Here is a 22091-nt window from a genome sequence, read left to right as displayed (position 1 = left end):
TGTGTGTGTGTGTGTGTGTGTGTGTGTGTGTGTGTGTGTGTGTGTGTCAGCATATGCTCATAGGAAAGTCAGATGACTTGGTGGAGTTGGTTCTCTCCATCAACTGTGTACCAGCCACTGAACCACCTCACCAGTCCATTGCTTATGTTAGTAAAGAGTCATCCAACTATCGTCTATATGGCTATATCTTGATTAATTATATGCAGTAATCAGTCATCTTTTGAGGGTTTATGGGTTAGCCCTATGTTACTTTTCTGTTGCTGTGAACCAAAAAACAACTTAAGGAACAGAGCCTTTAGTTCATAGTTACATAGTTTCTCATGGCAGAGATGGCATGGCATGGTAGTGTGGCAGCTTTTACATGTCTTTTCTTACATTTTTGAACTCTGAAAAACATTACAAGAATTACCAAAATTTATTCAGAGGTCCTCCATTATAGTTTTTGGTATGCTTTAAAATAGCTTCATGTTTGTGGTTTCATGTCATGTGTGCTTTGTTTGTTTTGCTTTTAATTCTTAGGGAGTTTTTTGTTTTGTTCTGTTTTGTTGTAGACTGTTCCTAAATTTGTGATGAGATTCAAGTTCAGATTTTTGACTGGAATTTTTTTTTAGGGCTAAAATATCCTCAACATATCACACAATAGGTGACAGTTATTTAAAAAAAAAATACCTATTTGAATTACTTTCAGAATTCTAGTCTTTATAAACAAAACACCTATGTGCATAAAAATAAATTAATTGAATTTTTTTAAAAAAGAGTAAGCCATTAAAAACAATGTGGGTATTTCTTTACTAGCACAAAGGAATTGGAAATTAGTCCTTGAAATGTTTCTTCAGATTATTTTTATTTGCTTATGTCCAGCAACAAATTCCTTTAGGCCTCCTGCTATATTAATTTTACCTTTTATAGTTTCCCAGCTTTGGACCATCTTATCTTTATTTTACTGACAACATTGTCTTAATGAAATTTCTGATCATTTAACTGGATAAAAGGCTAAACCTTTTTGCTTAATCCACTAGATTATACTCCCTGTGTAAGTAGTGGTCGATAGTTCCTAAAACTGCCTGTATATAATTAATTCTTAATGTTTTATAGCCAAATGTTTGCCCTTGTGACATTACACACAGATTTGGAGAAATGGATCATTAAGAGCATGCTTCTGAAGAAGATCCAAGTTCAATTCCTAGCACTCATGTTAGCTCCAGGAGATCCAGGAGATCCAATGTCCTCTTCTTGCCTCAATAGGCATCTTCACATATGTGCAAATACCACTACACAGTCACGTATACGTACTGTATAATTAAAAATTTAAAACTTTTTTTAAAGAATATTTTCTAAAATAGAATTGGAATTATAGGTGTTTTTCCCCCCTACAAATCAAAGAGGGCCAGGCATGGTGGCATATGCCTTTAATCCCCAGCACTTGGGAGGCAGAGGCGTATGGACCCGCTGTAAGTTTGAGGCCATCCTGCTCGACATAGTGAGTTCTAAGACAGCCAATTCCAGAACAATGCAGTGAGATACTTGTCTCAAAAGTAAAAAAAAAAAAAAAAGTAAGTAATTAACTAAATAGATAAATTTTAAAAAGGAGGCAATCTTATTTTTTTTTTTTGAGACAGGCTCTCACTTCGTAGCCCTGTAAGAATTCAACTTACATATTTCTATACAGTACATAATATCCATCCAATACTACCTCCCTCCAAGTTCCCATTAGTGACTCCTGTCCTGTTTTCCAACTTTTACTGTTTTTTTATTATTATTATTATTATTATTAATAACCCCCTATGTCCAATTAGTGTTTCCCATATCCATGTGGGTTTTGGAGCCATTTACTGGGGCATGGGCAGCCAACCAGAGCAAATCTTCCCAAGTGACTTTCCCCCCCCAGCCCTCTCCACCCGTACTTAGTAGCCATTGCTTGCCAGTAGCTGTGCAGTTGGAGGTGGGACTTTGGAGTCCCTCTACCTTCCTGCATACTGGAATTTTTATTGGCTTGCTTATGTCCAGGTAACTACAGCTGTGGCAAGTTGATATATTCAACTACCATGTCATATCCAGAAGTCAGCTTTTCACAGCTTCCCATCATCTACTGGCTCTTAAATTCTTTCTGCCTCTTCTACTGTGATGTTCCCTGTGCCTTGGGTAGGGGAGGTTGGTATAGATGAGCACTCACTCAGTTATACTCAGCAACAAGTGCCGGTGTTAATAATTATGGGCTTCAGAAAGAAAGTTGAGAGTCACATAGATCTCTTCTTTGGGTTCAAAACTTCCAAAAGTTTTGGAACTCCTGGCCATAGTTTTTGTTTGTCTTTTCTTTATTTTTTCTTTTTGAAGATAAAATGAAAATTATATATATATATAATATAAGCTTTGTGAAATTTTAATTATTAGATGGTGATAACAGATTTAGGAAAGCTATTGTTACTTTTAATGAACTTCAGTTAAATAGCTTTCAAAAAAATTCAAAAAGAGGCACATTATAGTTCAAAAAAAATTACATAAGAAAGAAACTTGTATTTGATAAACTGGGAAAAGCACTGCTTTTAGTCTTACTCATGTAACAGTTTTCTGCCAGAAATGTCACATACTACTGCTAAGAACTCTTCCACTAATATTAACTTTGTCACTATGTTAGTGTATGAGGAACCTCAGTTTGAGTGAAATTTTATTAGTAATACCATTAAAACCAGCATGATTATATTTATTTCAGTCATTGTTCTGATATTCAGAATAACTAGGCTCTTGAACTATATACTATGTAATGTCCAGGACAATATATTTTATGTCTTATATCACATGAATATTTTTTACACACACATAGTGGGTATTTAATTAAGAAAAATTAAGTCCTGTTTTAAGTAAACATTTCTACACACCAATTTCTTTTTTTTCTATTAAAGTACATTCTCATAGCTTCAGTAATGTAAAGTCATACTGTGTCCATACTGTTATTAACAGATAATCCTTGCCTGTTTGTAGCAACTTTTGTCTTATGTCAGTTTTTATGTATTTTATATATTCATGTATTTTGTATATTAAGATCCACTACATCACGTCTGAGTTACTCCATATCTAGTTGTTCTTTTTGACCCTGACTTTTAAAATATTGTGAATGGGCCCAAGTGTGGTTGCACTTTAATCTCAGCACTTTAAACTCGGGATGCAGAAGCACGTGGAGCTCTGTGAGTTTGAGGCCACCCTGGTTTACGTAGTGAGTGCAGGCCAACCAAGGCTACACAGTGAGACCATGTCTCAAACAAAAAATTTAAAAAAAAGGCATATACACATAGTACTGAAATTTCATACCACTTGAAGCTTTCCTTTTACTGTGTGTATATGTATATATGCATATGTAATTTCGATCTTAATGTTGAACATACGAGAGAAAATGTGTTTTCTGAGTCAGATTATTTTGTGTAACATCTTTCCAGCTCCCTGCTAACGGTTTCATTTTTCTTTACGACTGAATACCCTTGTATATATGTATGTACCACAGTTTCTGTATTTCTTCATCTGATAATAGACATGTAAGCTGGTTCCATTTCCGGGCTCTTATAAGTAGAGCAGCATTAAACCAAGATAACCTTTTGGGTATATAAGCAAGAGTAGTATAGCTGTGTCATGTGGTGACTATGTTTAGTTTCTTGAGAAACCTCCTTACTGGTTCCATAGTGGCTACACAAGTTAGCATTTTTGCCAGCAGTATATAGTTCCTCTTCTGTTTGCCCACATGTCAGCTGAAGCCTGAACTTGGGTTTTCAGCAAGAGCAGTACAGATGTTTTTTAACAGCTAAGCCATTTCTCCAGACTCTCCCTACTTGTTGGAGGATGGGGGAAGAGTTCTGGGCCAAGACCTCAAACTCACTCTGTAGCTGAAGGTGACACAACTTTCTGATCGTCTTGCATCTACCCCTGAATACTGGTGTGTCCACCTACCCCATTTATGCACTCCCAGGGAAATAAATCCTGGGTTTTATGCCTGCACGATAGACAAACAATCTACCAACTGAGCAACATATTCAGCCTATAATTTCTCTAATAAAAATCATTCTGGCTAGGGTAAGATGGATTCTCAAAGCAGTTTAATTATATTTCTTTGTTAGCTAAAGATGATCTACACTTACTTTTGAACATCATTTTCTTAAATGTGTTATCTCATTAATTAATTGGATAATCTTTGTGTCCTTTTTGTTTACAAATGTTAATATGTTCTCGAATTTATCTGTGTGTTTGCGCATGCATGCGTGCCTCTGTAGTTTTGTGTGTATGTGTTCGCCAGCATGTATATAGTAGTTCTCTGCCTTATCTTTTGAGATGGTCTCTGACTGAACATGGAGCTAGCTCATTCAACTATATTGGCTGGTCATCAATCTCCAAGGATCCCCGTGCCTCCACTCTCAAACACTGAGATTATAGGCATGTCCCGCTGTTCCAGGCTTTATTTTCTTTTATTTTGACATTTATTTTATTTTTTTAAATTTTATATATATCTTTGTGGGTTTTGTGAATGTATGTGTACAAGTACCCATGGAATCTAGAGGAAAGTGTTTGATTCCCTGAAGTTACAGGTGGTTGTGGGCTGCCCCCTATGGGTGCTGGAAACTGAACTTGAGTTCTCTATAAGAGTAGTATATGCTTTTAACCACTGAGCTACCTTATCTTCCTTCCTTCTTTCCTTTATTCATTCGCTTGTTTATATTAATGTGACTTCTGGGAAATTCAAGTCAGTTCTCATGTTTGTCTTGCAAGCACTTTGAGAGCTGTGTCATCTCTCTAGCCTGATATCATAATTTTATGTCCTAAAATGGTACTGATTTCTTTCTTTTATATGTATGTAGTTGGCAGAATTTTTTTTCTTTTTTTGTAAGACGTCTTTTTTCCCCTTCCCTATGTATTTTAATGTCTTTGTAACTGTGTGAGTTTATTTCTGAGTCCTCTGTCCTTTTCTACTTATCAACATGTTTGTTTTTATGCCAGTACTATGCTGTTTTTCGTACTAGGAGTCTGTAGCATAATTTGTTTGAAATCAGATATACTGATTTTATTGGCTCTGAATTTGGATTCTCTTTTTAAAATCTTGAGATTATTAGGCTATCTAATTGAAATTAGTATTACTTTGCTACAGCTGTGATAAACTTAGAATTTCTATTGCTTATTAAATAACACTACCAAAAAGCAACTTTAGAAGGAAAAGTTGTATTTTTGTCTTACAACCCTCAGGTCACATTCCATCACTTAGGGAAGTCGAGGCAAGAAGCTATAGGCAGGAACTGAAAGAGGCTATGTAGGAATGCCTCCTATTGACTTGCTGCCAAGGCTTGCTCAGCCTGCTTTCTTTTCAGTTCAGTCTCTTTCTGGTTCAGTTTCCAGCACCACTACCCCTCAGGACTACCTGCTCAGGGGTGCTGTTGCCACAGGCTGGTCTAGTGGGGCCATTTTCTCAGCTGGGGTTTCCTCTTAAACAACTCCAGCTTTTATCAAATTGAAATAAAACTATCCAACATAAGCACATGACCAAAAGTGACTGTGGGAGAGTTTATTTTGGCTTAATGTTCCACAGGTTCCTTCCTAGAGGGGAGGTGTGACAGCAGGCAGTGGGTATAGGAAGGCAAGAGCTTACCTCTTGAGCCACAAGCACAGAGAGGAGAGGATGAACTGGAAGTGGTGCAAGGCTATACACCTGAAAGCTGGCTTCTAGTGATGTCCTTCAGCCAGGCTGTACCACCTAAATACGGTGATGCCACCAGCCAAGAACAAAGGGGCACATGTCTGCGACTGTAAGGAACACTTTTCATTCAAACCACCACAAGCTCTTTCTGAGTGTTTAAAAGAAGCATTCATAGCTATAAACATTACTCTCAGAGCTTCCTTAGTTATATCCCCAAGGTTCTGGTTAAGTTATGCTTTCATTTTAATCTGTCTAGGACATTTTAGGTTTTTCCTTTTTTTTTTTTTTTTTTTTTTCTTTTTTGCCAGTGACTCACTAGCCTTTCAGGTGTCATGTCGTTGTTCAGTCTCTGTGTAATTTCTAAAGTTTTTCTTGCTATTGATTACTAATTAACTTGCTGTATGTTTGGATAAAATACAAGATTCTATTTAGATTTTTTTATTATTATTATTTAGTAAGACTTGGTTTGTATCTTCAGTACTGGCTGCAATGTCCTCCTCTGTGGCCTAGCAAGGCTGTTCTTCCCTCGGGCGTGGAAGGTAAAGGAGCCAGTCCTTGAGTTCATGTCAGAAATAGTTCCTGTTCCCCTTACTAGGAAAACACACTTGGATGCTGAGCTACCATGAGCTACATCCGAGCAGGGGTTCTAGGTTATATCCAAACATGGTCCTTGGTTGGAGAAACAGTCTCATAGAGGACCCCCGTGCCCTGACATATGTTGTCCTTGTGGTGCTCCTGTCCTCTCCCGGTCATATTAACTCCCCCTTATATCATATGATTCCCTGCACTCTACTGAAGGTTTGGTTATGACTCTCAGCATCTGCTTTGATACGCTGCTAGGTAGAGTCTTTCAGAGGCCCTCTGTGGTAGGCTCCTGTCCTGTTTCTTGTTTTCTCCTACTTCCCATGTCCATCCCATTTGTCTTTCTAAGTGAGGATTGATCATCTTACTCTGGGTCCTCTTTCTTGTTTATCTTCTTTAGGTACACATATTTTAGAATAGTTATCCTATCTTATAGGACCATATAAATGAGTATATACCATGTGTGTCTTTCTGCTCTGGGGATACCTCACTCAGGATGATCTTTTCTAGATCCCACCATTTGCCTGCACATTTCATGATTTCCTTTTTTTAATTGCCAAGTAGTATTCCATTGTGTAAAAGTACCACATTTTCTGTATCCATTCCTCCGTTGAGGGACATCTGGGTTGTTTCCAGGTTCTGGCTATTACAAATAAAGCTGCTACAAACATGGTTGAACAAATGTCCTTGTTGTTGACTTGAGCATCTTTTGGATATATGCCTAGGAGTGCTGGATCTTGAGGAAGCACTATTCCTAATTGTGAGAAATTCTGAGAAAGCACCAGATTGATATCCACAGTGCTTGTACAAGTTTACATTCCCACCAACAGTGGAGGAGGGTTCCCAATTCTCCACAACCTCTCCAGCATGTGTTGTCACTTGAGTTTTTAACCTTTGCCATTCTGATGGGTGTAAGGTGAAATCTCAGGGTTGTTTTGATTTGCATCTCTGATGGCTAAGGAAGTTGAGCATCTCTTTAAGTGTTTCTGTGACATTCGATTTTCCTCTACAGAGAATTCTCCATTTAGCTCCGTACCCCATTTTTTAGTTGGATTGCTTGATTTATAGCTTTTTAATTTCTTTAGTTCTTTATATATTCTGGATATCAGCCCTCTGTCATATATAGGGTTGGTAAAGATCCTTTCCCAGTCTGTAGGCTATCGTTTTGTTCTAATGACAATGTCTTTTGCTTTACAGAAGCTTTTCAGTTTCATGAGGTCCCATTTATCAATTGTTATTCTAAGAGCCTGTGCTGTTGGTGTTTTGTTCAGGAAGTTGTCACCTGAGCCAATGAGTTTCAAGGTCTTCCCCACTTTTTCTTCTAACCGATTTAGTGTATCTGGTTTTATGTTGAGGTCTTTGACCCACTTGGACTTTAGTTTTGTGCAGGGTGATAAATATGGATCTATTTGCATTTTTCTGCATGTAGCCAACCAGTTGGACTGGCACCATTTGTTGAAGATGCTGTCTTTTTTCCATTGAATGATTTGGCTTCTTTGTAAAAAATCAGGTATTCATAGATGTTTGGGTTTATTTCTGGGTCTTCTATTTGGTTCCATTGATCTACTTTTCTGCTTCTATGCCAATACCATGTGGTTGCCCACTCTCTCCATATCTATTCAACATAGTACTGGAAGTCCTGGCTAGAGCAATAAGACAAGTAAAGGAGATCAAGGGGATACAAATCGCAAAGTGGCTGGATACAAAATTAATTCAAAAAAATCGGAAGCCCTCCTGTATACTCGAGACAAAAGGGCCAAGAAAGAAATAATGGAAATGACACCCTTCACATTAGCCAAAAACCAATAACATAAAGTACCTTGGGGTGACTTTAACAAAGCAAGTGAAAGACCTGTTTGAAAAAAACTTCAAGTCTCTGAAGAAAGACATTGAAGGAGATATCAGAAGATGGAAAGATCTTCCGTGCTCATGGATTGGTAGGTTTAACAGTGAAAATGGCCATTCTTCCAAAAGTAATCTACAGTTCAATGCAATGCCCATCAAAATACCAATACAGTTCTTTACAGACCTTGAAAGAAAAATTCTCAACTTCATATGGAGAAACAAAAAACCCAGAATTTCCAAAATGATCCTGTACAACAACAGATCATCTGGAGGCATCTCCATCCTGATCTCAAGCTGTACTACAGAGCAATAGTAGTTTCTAATTTCATTTGTAATTTCTTTGATCCGTACTGGTATGCAGTTTAATTTCCACTTATTTAAAAGTTTTCCTTTGTTGCTGATTTATACTTTCAGTCCTTTGTGTATTCGGACTTTTTAAATTAGTTTCGGCTTGTTATGTGACCTAATACATTCATCATACATTTTAAGAGAATGTATGTTGTGCTGTTTTTGATGTTCTGTGCTTGTTTGGCTTATGATGTTATGAAGTCTTGTGTTTCCTTGGTAATCTTTATCTGCTTTCATCATTATTAGCTGTACTATTGTGCTGTCTCTTATATAATTATAAAAGATATTAGGTCTGCTAGTTTTTCTTCTTTTATAACTTACCTGTTTCAGATTTCTATCACAAGAAAAAACAGTAGGAGGTTATAAAGTTTGTCTGTGTATGTGTGTGTCAAGTTTAACTGCTGTGTGAGACTGGTTAATAATTTCAGTATCAGAAGGCAAGCAGTCAAGAATTGCAGGGTAGAAGCTGGTGGCAAACCCTAACACTACATCCATATGTGATATTTCTTTATTGGGGAAACTTTCATTTTCTTCTATTTTTTAACGATAACTAGATTCTACCCAAATGGTTAATGCTAATCTCATCTGTTGGTGAGTCTTTTGTTTGGGATACACACTTATGTCTGTCTGTTTCTCTGTCTGTGTGTGCGTGTGTGTGTGTGCGCGTACACGTGTGTGCTTGAATGCACGCTTACAGCATGAGCATTCACATTCCTGTGTGCTCCAGCTCATGTGTTTGGATGTAGAGTCCCAAAGTTAATGTATAGTGTCTTTTTTAATCACTCTGCTTTACTTACTGAATCAGGGTCTTTCACTGAAACAGACCTTGCCATTTCTGTCTAATCTAGCTAGCTAGCTGGCATGCCCTAGGAATTCCAGTCCTCCTCCAGAATACTAGGATTATGGGTGGTTGCAACACCTGCCTGGTTCTGGAGATGGGGACTCTGACCCTCCCGATTTATGGCAAGCACATGTCCACCGAGCCGTTTCCCCAGTCCCTGAATGTAGAGTGTTGTTTGCTTATGTTTTTTGTTTTTGTTTTTAATTTTTAAGGACATGAGTTACATAGAGTTACAGTGAGTTAACATGAGTTACAGTGTACTATTGTACACTGATTTTACAAGTACAGTTGTATGCATTTTTGACAAATGCATATACCTGTCAAGATATAAAACCATCTTAACCTTTTTGCCCTTCCTAATTGATTTTCTAGCCACCAGAAACAATTGCTTTTGAAAAATGTTTGCATGTATTCTAGGTAAGGATTTCTTGCTCTAGGATGTCTTATAACTTCAATATATGCTTGTGTCTGGCTTCCTTCACTCACTCACCCACTCATTTATTTATTTATTTAGAGACATTGCACCCAGATTAGCCTTTGTAAAAGTCACTTTTTATCCACCTGATTTAATTGTTGTGTAACTTTTATTTTCCACATTTAATTGTTTTATAGGCTAACTGCCTTTGTCTGCTAAGCCTAGTCTTGGAAGCTTCTATCAATCCTACAGTCTTCTCTGACTCATTCTGTCAGGTCTTTCTCTGATTTGTCACTTTGTCTGCCCCTCAATTAAGCCATCACTTTCAAAAACTTTCAAACTAACTTTACCCTCATTTTTTGGGATTAAAGGTGTATACTAAGAGCATGTTTATATTCCAGCCAGAGTAGCCATGTTTCTGGATTAAAATCCCTCTACAGGCCTTAACCTCAGAATCTTCCTACCTCAGTTCCCAAGGCTAAGACTATAGACATGTACTACCACATTAGACGTTATCTAGTTTCTTTTACATACCTGAGCACTTATGAGGCTAATTCATGTTGGTTGTGTCAATGGCTATGACTTTGTCATCATAAATTTTCTGACAGTAAATTTTTGTTCATTTTATCTTTACAGATTTCTGAGAGTTGAAATTTCTTCCCCAGTATAATACTTTAAAATATGACAGAGAAATAATATGTTGTTCTATGTAAAGGCCCCAGCATACTGTTTGAGGAGTGATCCTAGACAACAATTATTTTCTGATATTTCTGTGAACTATTATTACATTTTGACTGGTTGCCAAGGATTTATAGTTAAGTATATTCTTTGTTATGGATGTATATGTTTATAAAGCATTTGTTTTAATTTCGTAGGATTATGTACTGAAGGACTGTACCGTGTTAGTGGAAATAAAACTGATCAAGACAACATTCAAAAGCAGTTTGATCAAGGTAATATAATTACAAAACAAAATTATTGTCTTATTGTTTTCATGTTAGAATTTTATGGTAGAAAAACATTTTGACATAAGCTGTGATACATTGAGGGACTATGTACTATTTCTTACCCTATTTTATTTTTTCTAATTCATTAAGCTATCTACAAATAAAATAATAGCAATCTATAAAGCTGTTGCTAGAATTAGAACGCAGTAAATTTACTTATGATGGATTAGCAACTATTATATCTGAAATGCTACTATGTAAAAGTGCTTTCTTAATTGTAACAAACAAGTAATCTTTAGGAGCATATTCAGAAGTGAGTTCCTATCTAGTAAGGTATTCCATGTCTGATCAAAGACAAAACTAAGAAATGAAAACCAAAAGTACAAGGAGGAAGTAAGTGAATATTTTTATAGTCTTTGACTGGAAAAGCCCAAAATTTGGTAAGAAACTAGAAAGCATAAATAAATAACAATCTATGCTACCTGAAAATGTAAAAATGTTTTGTGAGAATATAAAAACAAAATCTTCAACAGAGTATGGAGTTACTTATATAGATCAAATCATTAGAATATATTTGAAAATATACTCAGCCTTTACCAATGACAGATTTTTGTTTTAAGTTTGTATTATCAGTGAAAAAGATTGTTAGTAATGTAAGCAAAAACATTTTGTATACCTGTTGTAGGTACATTCTGAGAGACAGTTTGTGAATGTTAAAATTCAGATTCCTTTGATTTGGAAATTCTACTTCAAGAAATTTGCATTTCTATTCCAGTAGCCTTTGCATGAGCTTGTTAGAGGCATTTGTTGCAGTATTTACAATTTTAAAAGTCTATGAATGTTGAATATTGTAATGAGGTTGAGTCATTATTCATGTTTGTTAAAATGTCAGACCACCACTTACTGAGTGATATAGTCATGTGAACTATAAGAGAAACTGTTTGTATTTTATGTGTCCAGTTGGTACAATTCCACTTTGAGTGAGTGAGGAGGATAGAGTAAATAGTTAGAGGTCGTGAATTCAATTAAGTGCCTTTACTTTTTAGTGTTGCCACTTACTGTCTGCCTCGGGCAAGTCAATCTTTCTAGATCTTTTTTTTTTTTTCTCCCTCATACAGTGGAGATAAAAGAACAAATATGAGGCTGATAAGATAATGCTTTTCCAGTAAGATATGTAAATGGCCTATATTTTCTTTAGGCTCAAACAGGCATGGTATAAAAATATAAGTAATGATTATTTCTAAGTCACGGGGATGATCCTTTTTTGATCTGTGTTTTTACACTTAAGTAACTTGCTAATATCAAATAAATTTTAGGATACACCTGTAGCATGTTCCTTTCTTGTTCTTTAAATCTGCCCTTTACTAATTTAATCTATTTATTTAATACATTACAAAATAGAATTTAAAAGTCCAAATTAGAATTGATATACATAATTTGAATTGTTTATCTTCTTAGTTTCTTTAGGTCTGTGTATAAACAGGAAATTACAAGAGCAGTAGTATTTTTTTTTTCTGAAACTAATTACTACTTGGTTTATTATCACACAGTCTTGTACAAAATTTAGCATTATAATAGTATGGTTTCCCAAACTGCTTCTGAAGAGTGGTGAAATTCCAACATCTAAAGATTTTTATACATGTAAGGGAAAGTTACTCAGTAAACTTAGTTGAAATGAAAACCTCACTGGAATCATTAATTTGCTACCTACATTTACTCAGAACCTGGGCTGTAACCTATTGGTAAGGTTCCTTTGGTGATCTACAAGTTAATTTCTTTTTTTAAAATAAAAATAAATCTTTTTATTGATTTATTATTTATCACGATTTATTCACTTTGTATCCTGGTTGTAGCCTCCTCTCTCATCTCTTCTCTTTTCTCCCCCTATGCCCCTACCCTAGTCCACTGATAAAGAGGTCCTCCTCCCCTACTATCTGACTCTAGCCTACCAGGTCTCATCAGAACTGGCTTCATCCTCTTCCTCTGTGGCCTGGCAAGGCTGCCCCCCCAGGGGGGAGGGGATAAAAAAGCCTGCCACTGATTCCATGTCAGAGACAGCCCCTGTTCCCCTTGCTAGGGAACCCACAAGGGAATTGAGTTGTCTATGATCTACATCTGAGCAGGAGGTCTAGGTCCTCTCCAGAGCAGTAGTATTTTAATTCTTTAATGTACTGTATGATGCTGTATAAGATACAGTATTTAAAAAGTATTCTTTTTCATGGAGTTGTCTTTTCCTGATCTTTACAGTTTGCTGGCTTGTGAGGAAAAGTAGTTAAGGAGAAATGTCTTTTGGCAAAAGAGTGTCCATTCAGTTTACCTCTGCATTAAGTTTAAATTTCATTATTTAGATTAAGTTTTGATTTTGTTTTATAGATCATAATATCAATCTAGTATCAATGGAAGTGACAGTAAATGCTGTAGCTGGAGCTCTCAAAGCTTTCTTTGCTGATCTGCCAGATCCTTTGATTCCGTATTCACTCCACCCAGAGCTATTGGAAGCAGCAAGTAAGCATAAACTTGGGGGGAGGGGGAGCGGTAATGGTGGATTTTGAATATTGTTTGCCAGAATCATTTATACACTAGAATCTATGCACTAGAATTTATAGTTAAAAATTTACTTTATCAGAAACATTCTTAACAGTATCCACCAAGTTTAAATAAAGTCAGGGCTCCCATGGATGGCCTTAGGGATACTTGCTTTTAGCTACTCTCACAGATAATGAGGGTTGACAGCCAGTAAGCACTAGGATCCTCCTGTCTCCTCCTTTTTCCCACTCTCCTGGGGTTACAAGAAACTGTCCATGATCCGACTTTACATGGCAGTAGAACCTGAGCTTAGGTCTTCATGCTTGCTTGCATAGCACCTCCTAGATAATTTAAATGCACCTAGAAGATGAGGATTTTTTAGCTAAGTAAGGGTGGAGAAGTATGGCAGAAAGATATGGTACTTGACTCAGAGAGTATACTACTTTGACATCAGCCACTCACTGTTGCTAGTATGTACATACTATTTGGAAATGGAATCTAAGAAATGTAGTGCTTATTTTGCATTTATGGCTAAAATTAATATAATTTCTAACTTTTTTCTTCTAATATATGGCTTCATGTTGTTTTAAATGAGATTACTTATTTAGATTTATTTTAAAAGTTCTCAGTTGTTTGATTTTTAATTATAATACCGCTCTGAGCCAGCAACTTGTCTCCCTGGGAAAAGGTGCTTAACACTAAGCTTAACAACCTGAGATCGGGTCCCAGACACATGTGAAAGGAGAGAAACAAATTCAACAAGTCGTCTTCTGTTACGTGCACTGTGGCATATGCCTGTCCCTTCTCCCACTTTTAGGCGTATAGATAAGTGAAATATAAAAAGAAAAATAAATTTTAAAAGGAGCCTAGAGAGATGGTTCAGCAGATAAGAGCACTTCCTGCTCTTGTGGAGGATCTGAGTTGAGTTTTCAGCACCTGTGCAAGTGGCACACAACCAACCTTGATTCTAGTTCCAGGTGGTCCAACACCTTTTTTCTCCTGGAACACCTGCACTTGTGCACACCTCTCTGCAAAGATGCATACACATAAATTATAGAAAAATACAAATCTTAAAAGTAAAGTCCTTTAAAACAGTAAAAATATTCCCAGATGTTACTTCTTGGTCATAAACACTAGCCTTACAACTTCCTACTTAGGGCATGTTAAAGGCCTAGTTTAGAAGTAAAATGTGACAAATGAGAATTTTTAGTACTTGATAATTCTACCATGATGTGAAGGAGAGCAAACAGAAAATAAATCTCTCATCTTCAGTACTTAACTATATTAGATGTGTATGCTACCTGTGAAGGAAATACTTTGCTAAAGGAGATTACAGATGTGGTGTGGATAACTATGGCTTCAGGGGTCTCTCATGCCTGTCACTGGTTTTGGAAGTCTTTTGAACCTGAGGGGCATACTTTTATCAAAAGAAAAACTTGATGACACATTTAACCATATTTCAAAATTTCCTTGGAAGATCCTCATTATTTCTTTATTACATGTTGTCTGTTACTGACTGCTTTTGTTGTTCAGCTCAAGGACTGAGTAGTTGTGCCTATAAAGCCTGAAATTCTTGTCATGTATAAAAGGAGTATTAAAGAGACTAGCATCTTATAAGTAATTAGGTAATTCTAAATAAATTTCTAGTTGTACATAAAGTAAATATAATATACTTCGAACAGTCTTCATTTTTGTAGTAGATATTAACTGGATGTTTGTATTAGATATTTGAAAGTTTATTAATTTTACACCAAAAATTTTCTTTTACAGAAATCCCAGATAAAACAGAACGCCTTCATGCCTTGAAAGAAATTGTTAAGAAATTTCATCCTGTAAACTATGATGTATTCAGATATGTGATAACACATCTAAACAGGTATTTGCAAATAAAATGCACTTTGTGTTTCAAACCTGTAACCTTTATAAGCTGAATAGTTACAACTTCTATTAAGGAGGATTCAGACTAAACACAAGGTTGTATTTGGGTTCTTTGTAATGGCTATTGATATTATCTAATTAGTAGCCATAAAGCTTCATGGTTAGCATTTTGCACATATGGTAAGTGTTTATTTACTTATTATTGTACTAGGAATTAAACCCAGGTCTTTCCACAGACTAGGTAAGCATTCTACCACTGAGCTGTACACTCATCCCAACAATATATTTTTTCTCTCTGTTTCTCTCTCTCTTTTTTTTTTTTTTTTTTTTTTGTATTTCTTTTGTGTAGAGTCTTAAAGTGTTAGTTGGAAAATGACAGTAGCCAAATTAACCAAATCAAACTATTTGGAATTGGAGGAATTGGGTTTAAAGAGAGAAATGATAAGTAGAATAAGAACTCTTGCACGGTTCATATCACTTTGTCTACTGTGTTGTATGTTTTGTGTATTCCATGTGGGGAGATTTATCATAAACTGTCCTGTTACCCAAAATATAGGACACTAATTCCTGTTTTCTTAATTCTTAACATGGTACAGTTGGAAATTACGTTAAGTGAGAGGCAGTGTAGTGTTGATGATTAAGATTTGCTCACACAGTGTGGTCAAACAGAAATGAGATAGCAGTGTCGGTTGTAAACTAACCAGTTCTCAGTTACGAAAAAGAGAAAAGGAGCACTCCATGAAATGCTCTTAAGATTGGATGGGTATTCGGGGGACGGGTTGTGTTTGTGTATGTTATTAGTTTCACAAATACAAAGATAAACTTTTACCAAAAGTTTATTTTAAAAAAGAATTTAGTGGGAATTTAAAGAGTTCTGTGGGAATGTGGTGTGGCTCAGTGGTAGAACGTTTGCCTAGCATCTGGGAAGCCCTGCGTTTGATCCCCACCACAAGAAATAAACTGCAGTAATCATAGTGAGAGCCAAATGAAGTGCATTTCTATTCTTTTGAAAAGGATTATTCACTAATGTTTAAAGTTTTATTACTGCTATTAGTGCGACATATAAAATTCTGTCAGTGTACTATAATATTATCAAGTTGACAGTTTCTTTTTAAACTAGGTTTATAACCCTAATTTTAAGTCCCCTTTTTAAAAAGAAACTGTCAACTTGATAATATTATAGTACACAGAATTTTTTTTTATGAAAAATAACTAATGGTTAGTATATTGTTGACAGTATATATGGGAGTTTTAGACCCTAATGTAGACAGTGGTGATATTTTTTGAACATACCAAGCTGAATTAAAACTTGAACTTGATTTAAAAGATTATGAAAAAGGAACAGGGCAAAGTATATTCAAAGAGTCAGTATTGGCCCACCTTCAAAGTTATCTTAAGTACTATATTCTAAAACTGTCTTTGGCTATGTACGGTAATAAACAGCACAGCCAAAACCATGCTTGATGATTAAGAACACAAAGAGGAGGCTTATTTGGACTGACCAAAATAAAGGTGGAAAAGGTAAAGCGATGGAGGAACAATTCCAGGTTATACTGGACAGTACTGTTTAGATTATGACTCATTGACTACCTTTAGTCTGTATAATGGTAAAATTTGTTTCAGAATATAGAAATCTTCTTTCACTATTCATGCTATTCTTTTTGCTAGGAGACTACACTTTTTATGGAAGGAGCATTATATGATTTGCATTCTTTGTGGTCCTGAGAAATATTGGAGAGTAGCACATAAACTATTCAGACTTCAGTTTTTAAAGGAACACTCTACTACATGGTTCTGGTTTTCTTTTGTATTGCTGTGCTAAATACCACGGCCAAAAGCAACTTAGAGGAAGAAAGGATTTATTTGGCTTACATTTCCCACATCTGTCATCAAAAGTGAAGGCAGGATAGGAGCTGAAGTGGAAACCATGGCTTTCTGGTTTGCTCCCTAACTCTTGCTCAGCTAGATTTTTTTATACAGCCCAGGACTCTTTGCCTAGCACACTTTGGTAACAGGCTCAGTGGGCTGGGCTACTACATGAATCTTCAGGCAAAGAAATAGCCTTCAGACATACCCACAGGCAGGTCTGTTTGAGACAGTGCTAGTATCTTAATTAAGTCTTTAAGTGATTCTAGACTATGTGCAAGGTTGACAGCTGAAGCTAACTAGGAACTAGAACATGACTTGATAAAGCCTGTGTGTGTGTGTGTGTGTGTGTGTGCGCGCGCGCGCGCGCTGCCTTCTCTCACAGTACTGAGGACAGATAGCAGTGAACAAAATAATCATAGCTTTCATGGGGCTAGAATTCTGTTTTTGACAGATTAACCAGATTGTAGTTACCTGTGGAATGATTCTTTGATTATATTCTTTTACTCTTCATATCCAGTGAGTACCAAGTTCTCTTTTCTTTTTTCAATTGTTTTTCCATTTTTGTTCCCTTAACACGACTTTAGTTACTATTTCTCATTCAGGGAACTGGAACTGTTAGTGTTAACAGTAGTTCTTTGCCAACTTTTATTTTTACCCTCCCTTAATTCTAATGCCAAGATGATCTTTATAAAACATCTTTGCATAACGATTGGTTTAGATGTTTTTATGTTTTGCTTATACGTACATCTGTGTACTCTATGTGTTCCTGATGGCTGTGTGGTGGGCATATGTTGCCATGGAACTATAGTTGCAGACAGTTGGAGACTACAGTGTGGGTGCTAGGATCTGAACTCAGGTTCTCTGCAAAAGCAACAGGTTTTCTTGCTGAGCAACCTCTCCAGCACCAAAGGTCTTTCAGTGTTTAAAATAGTATTCTATCTCTTTAGGGTAGACCCTAAACTGATTAACACCAACTGTTCTACTTCCTTTCTTTTCCATAAACAGCAGTTAATTAACAACTGTTAGTAATAACAGTTTTCTAAGAGTATCAGTTTGTGGCACATCTTAATATGCTGCCAGTAGTTTGAGAGTGTGGTACCCAAAACCACAATCATCTGAGACTTTGTAAGGAATGTATATTATTAGACCTCACCAGGCATCACAGACTTCAGTCACCAGCACTTTATGTTTTAACAAGCCCTCCAGAAGGTTCTAACAAATGCTGTAGCCGCTTTTGTAACTCACTTTCTCTTCCTTCCTACCGTTCTTCCCACATTACCTTTCACTTAATCTTAAACTTTACCTTGTCCCTGAAGCTGTCCCTGATCAACCTCATTTCTGATTCAGTAACTTAAGTTAGATGCCACACTGTTTCCTTAATTTGGTAGGCGGTTCCAGAGCCTAGCACTCAGCTGCAGCATAAAAACACCACGTGTGCGTAGTACCACCTACTACTTATTAACAAGTGGTTGACTTTATTCTGACTGTTCCAGTTGATCTCATTAGCCAGACATAATAACCTTTTCTTCACAAAACAGTGTTAGGCTACCTAATTTAGCTTAGATGAGTAGTTCTGTGTCTGGGAGTTTTCCTACTGTTTGTTGGTTTTGTCTATTTCTCTTAATGTAATAATTCATACTGTAATGAGGTTTGCTTTTTACACGTCTTGCTCACTGGGGATGGTGACAGTGGTGCTTGCTCACATGTCTGAAGAATGGGGTAAAATCATTTAATATTCCATGACCATTTATAAATTGATACTGAATTATGAAAAAACTTAAAGTAGAATTTATTGAGTGTTGTCTTTCAGAAAAAAAAATTAATAGTATACAAAATGCTTAATGTTTTAAAAGATTGTTCATAGTCTGCCAGGAACAAACTTGAAAATTAAAAATATCCATGGTTGGATGGGTTATGCTAAGTTTTCCAAAGCTGGTTTAAAGAGATGACATAACCCTGATTTATTTCTTAATCTCTAGCAGTAGTCTAAAAACTTGGATAACACAGTTAGAACTTGCTGTTTGGAAAGCCATTAATGTTTGTCAATTGGCCTTCTTAACGTAGAGGGAAGAATTTTTTTCCAAATTGGAAAGAATTCCATATGTAAACCTCAAAGACTCAGGGTGCAGGCAATATCTTTTAGACTATCTGGCATTCTCACAAGAAACAGGAATATAGAATGGTAAGAAAAAATTTAATGAGGATAAAATTAGCATAAATGGTAAACTGGTTTTTGAGAGTCTCTAATTGCAATGAGAACTGATTTGTTTTTTTCCCCTGTTTCATAATTTCAGGGTTAGTCAGCAAAATAAAATCAACCTAATGACAGCAGACAACTTATCCATCTGTTTTTGGCCAACTTTGATGAGACCTGATTTTGAGAATCGGGAGTTTCTGTCTACCACCAAAATCCATCAATCTGTCGTTGAAACATTTATTCAGCAGTGCCAGTTTTTCTTTTACAATGGAGAAATTGTAGAAACTGCGAACACTGTGCCGCCTCCACCACCTTTGAATCCAGGACAGTTGGTGGAATCGATGGTACCACTTCAGTTGCCACCACCATTGCAACCGCAGCTAATCCAACCGCAGCTGCAGACAGATCCTCTTGGTATTATATGAGTAGAATGTGATTGCAGATGGCCTAAAATTGGACAAAAGCAAATCTAGACATGCATGTTTCAGGGTTTAGTAGTATATTTCATGTTTCAGATAATCCACATTCAAAATGACGAGACATACTCTTTGAACTATATGGTATTCCCTATCCACTTAAATTACAAATCTAAAAACATGTCGTAAGCATGACTGGAGAGGTTTAATTTTTATAAGAAAATAGTTATAAAAATGCAAAGCTGCTGCTGCATGCATCCTTATTGCAATCAGTATATCATTCCTGTGGCAATTTCTGTCACATTATATTGTGAATAAAATTTTTCTATAGAAATTAAATGATTTAAAAACTCATATATGAAACGTTTAATGCTTTCAGCCTGCTTTATGGCTGGTTTTGTTATTTGATGTGCTAATTTGGGGACTTAATTTACATTTAAGAAGTCTGTATAGATAACTAAAGCCCAGTTAAGTATTTTTTAATTTCAGGCTACTATGCCATGCTTGGGGTGTTTGAAAGAAAGGAAAAAAATAATATGTGTGACATATTTCACATTCTGCACCTTCATCTTTTGAGTAAATCTGTGGATGATTTGATGAGGAGTGAATGAACCTGTTTCTTTTACTCACATACCAAGGACACACTTGTGGTTAAAGTGAGTTGATACTGTGGTGTAAAGGATAGTTGTCACCAACTCATTTCTTTATGATCTATAATGAAAAATACATTTTGTATACGGTTAATTCTGTAAACAGATGCATGTTCAAGAGATCTATCATGGTCTTGTAATCTTAATCTAATATATTTTAGATATTTTAATTTTTCCCTCTTGGGGAATACATTTAGTATAGTGTAGAAAAATACTTCATGACATTTTCATATAAGGTTATATAACTTTTCATACATAAACATGAAATTTGTTGTAGAAAGTTCTTTAAACCAAACATTTAATCTAGGACTTCAATTTAATCTGTTCCTTGAATCTATTTTTATGTGGCCCTTGAGAATATATCCCAAAAAATCCATTGCTAATACAGCAATAAAAATACTTTGGGTACTGACAGGCTCCTTGGAGTATGTATATATAAAGTCACACACTTGTATTCATATTCTTTCTGTGATGTGTTGTTCTACAACCCAGAATGGCTTTTGCACCATTTTCTAAACCAGTTTCCCTCCTTTGATGTTGGTACCAGAGTTGCTATAAATGACTGCTGCTTTAGGGCTTAAATATTTTGTTAGTGAAGATACAAACAGAACACTAAATTATGATAAAGCTTCCTGACTGGGTTATAAAGTAAATTTAGTTGGGCTATATTCGAACTTATTTTATTATCAAACCATACCATTTGTTTTACTGGAAAAGGAAAAAAAAATGGTTTGCTTTTTACTGCTGGGTCATATTTTGTGTAGTAAAGAAATTCTTTGGTCAATGTTGTAATCTTTATATTTCAATTTTAAGGTTCCTTATTTGTATTATAGTAAATTGGTGATTTTGAGATTCAAGGCTCCTAAGAGTTTGATTTGCCCCATTTTGTCTTAAAATAAATATTTCTCAATTGTTATATCTTAGGTATTGTGCTTCCAGTTTCAACCAAGATGTCAACATGAACTTGGCAACTATTGAAGTACATGTATACTATAAATTATCTTATTTGTTATTATCTTTTTTAAGAGAACGAAGTCCCTATTATTCCTATTGCAAAGCACACAGGAATTAAGAAAGTACATTAATTTAAAAAAAAATCCGGTAAATGTAGTATTCTTAACGTGTTCTATATTACTTATACCTATTGTCTATATAGCTTTAATTTATAGCTGTCAGTTTAACATCAGCATGTCTGGCAAAGAAAATTAAACTAAGAGTTTTATAAACTGTTTCTAGGTTGCTAAAGAATTTATTTTTCTACTATAAATGGTATAGACAAAGCATCAACTATGTACAGGAAAAGAGCCTGACGACTTCTACTGGAAGTAGGCTTCAAAGAGAATTTTCAGAACTGTTCATATTTGTGGTTCACTCTGTCCTAACTTTACTATTGTAATATGTGAGTCCCAGTTTATTTAAGCTATTCTCTTTTATAATGTGTTAATTTAACATCTACATTTAAAACTATTTTTGTTATTAAAATTAGTGTTTATAAGCTTCCACATTAACCACCTTACACCTTTCCCAAAACTGATCTCTTAATTTTCTATGCATTCTATCATTGATTTGACACACTACATAGTGAATCACATAGATATTCTACATCTGGTTCATTTTACTACTAGGTTACAGATACTGAAAAATTAAAGTATGGTTTAAAGCTCAGTCTCTTACACTGACTTGTGTTTGTTTTTGGCCAAGGGTATAGATGTTTTTAAATATTAAAAAAAATAATTATAAGAAGAGAATAACAAATCTTTTTTTTTTTTTCCTAAGTTACCGGAACATGTCACTATTTAGGGACACATACATAAACATGTATATATGAGACTTAATGGGTTAAAAGAACAGTAGATAGTCTTTAATTATGGATCAACATAAAGACATTTCACAATATTAAAAAAATTCC

At 35.5% G+C, this 22091-nt stretch overlaps 1 protein-coding gene across 1 annotated transcript in view; it reads left to right on the top strand.

Moving 5' to 3' along the window:
• Positions 1-21847, top strand: part of Arhgap5 (Rho GTPase activating protein 5) — a 64597-nt gene extending 42750 nt beyond the window's left edge. The window contains exons 4-7 of the mRNA XM_055608570.1: positions 10575-10652; positions 13020-13151; positions 14943-15048; positions 19214-21847. Of these exons, the coding sequence (XP_055464545.1) occupies positions 10575-10652; positions 13020-13151; positions 14943-15048; positions 19214-19541 (644 nt within the window). The 3' untranslated portion in view covers positions 19542-21847. The remainder of the gene's footprint in view (positions 1-10574; positions 10653-13019; positions 13152-14942; positions 15049-19213) is intronic.
• The last annotated feature ends 244 nt before the right edge of the window (positions 21848-22091 follow it).

This window comes from Psammomys obesus, unplaced genomic scaffold, assembly GCF_907164565.1.
Source record: "Psammomys obesus unplaced genomic scaffold, mPsaObe1.curated_primary_1811, whole genome shotgun sequence".
NCBI classification, from domain to species: domain Eukaryota; kingdom Metazoa; phylum Chordata; class Mammalia; order Rodentia; family Muridae; genus Psammomys; species Psammomys obesus.
The sequence above is the reverse complement of the archived record's forward strand: the minus strand, read 5'-3'. Positions and strand labels throughout refer to the sequence as shown.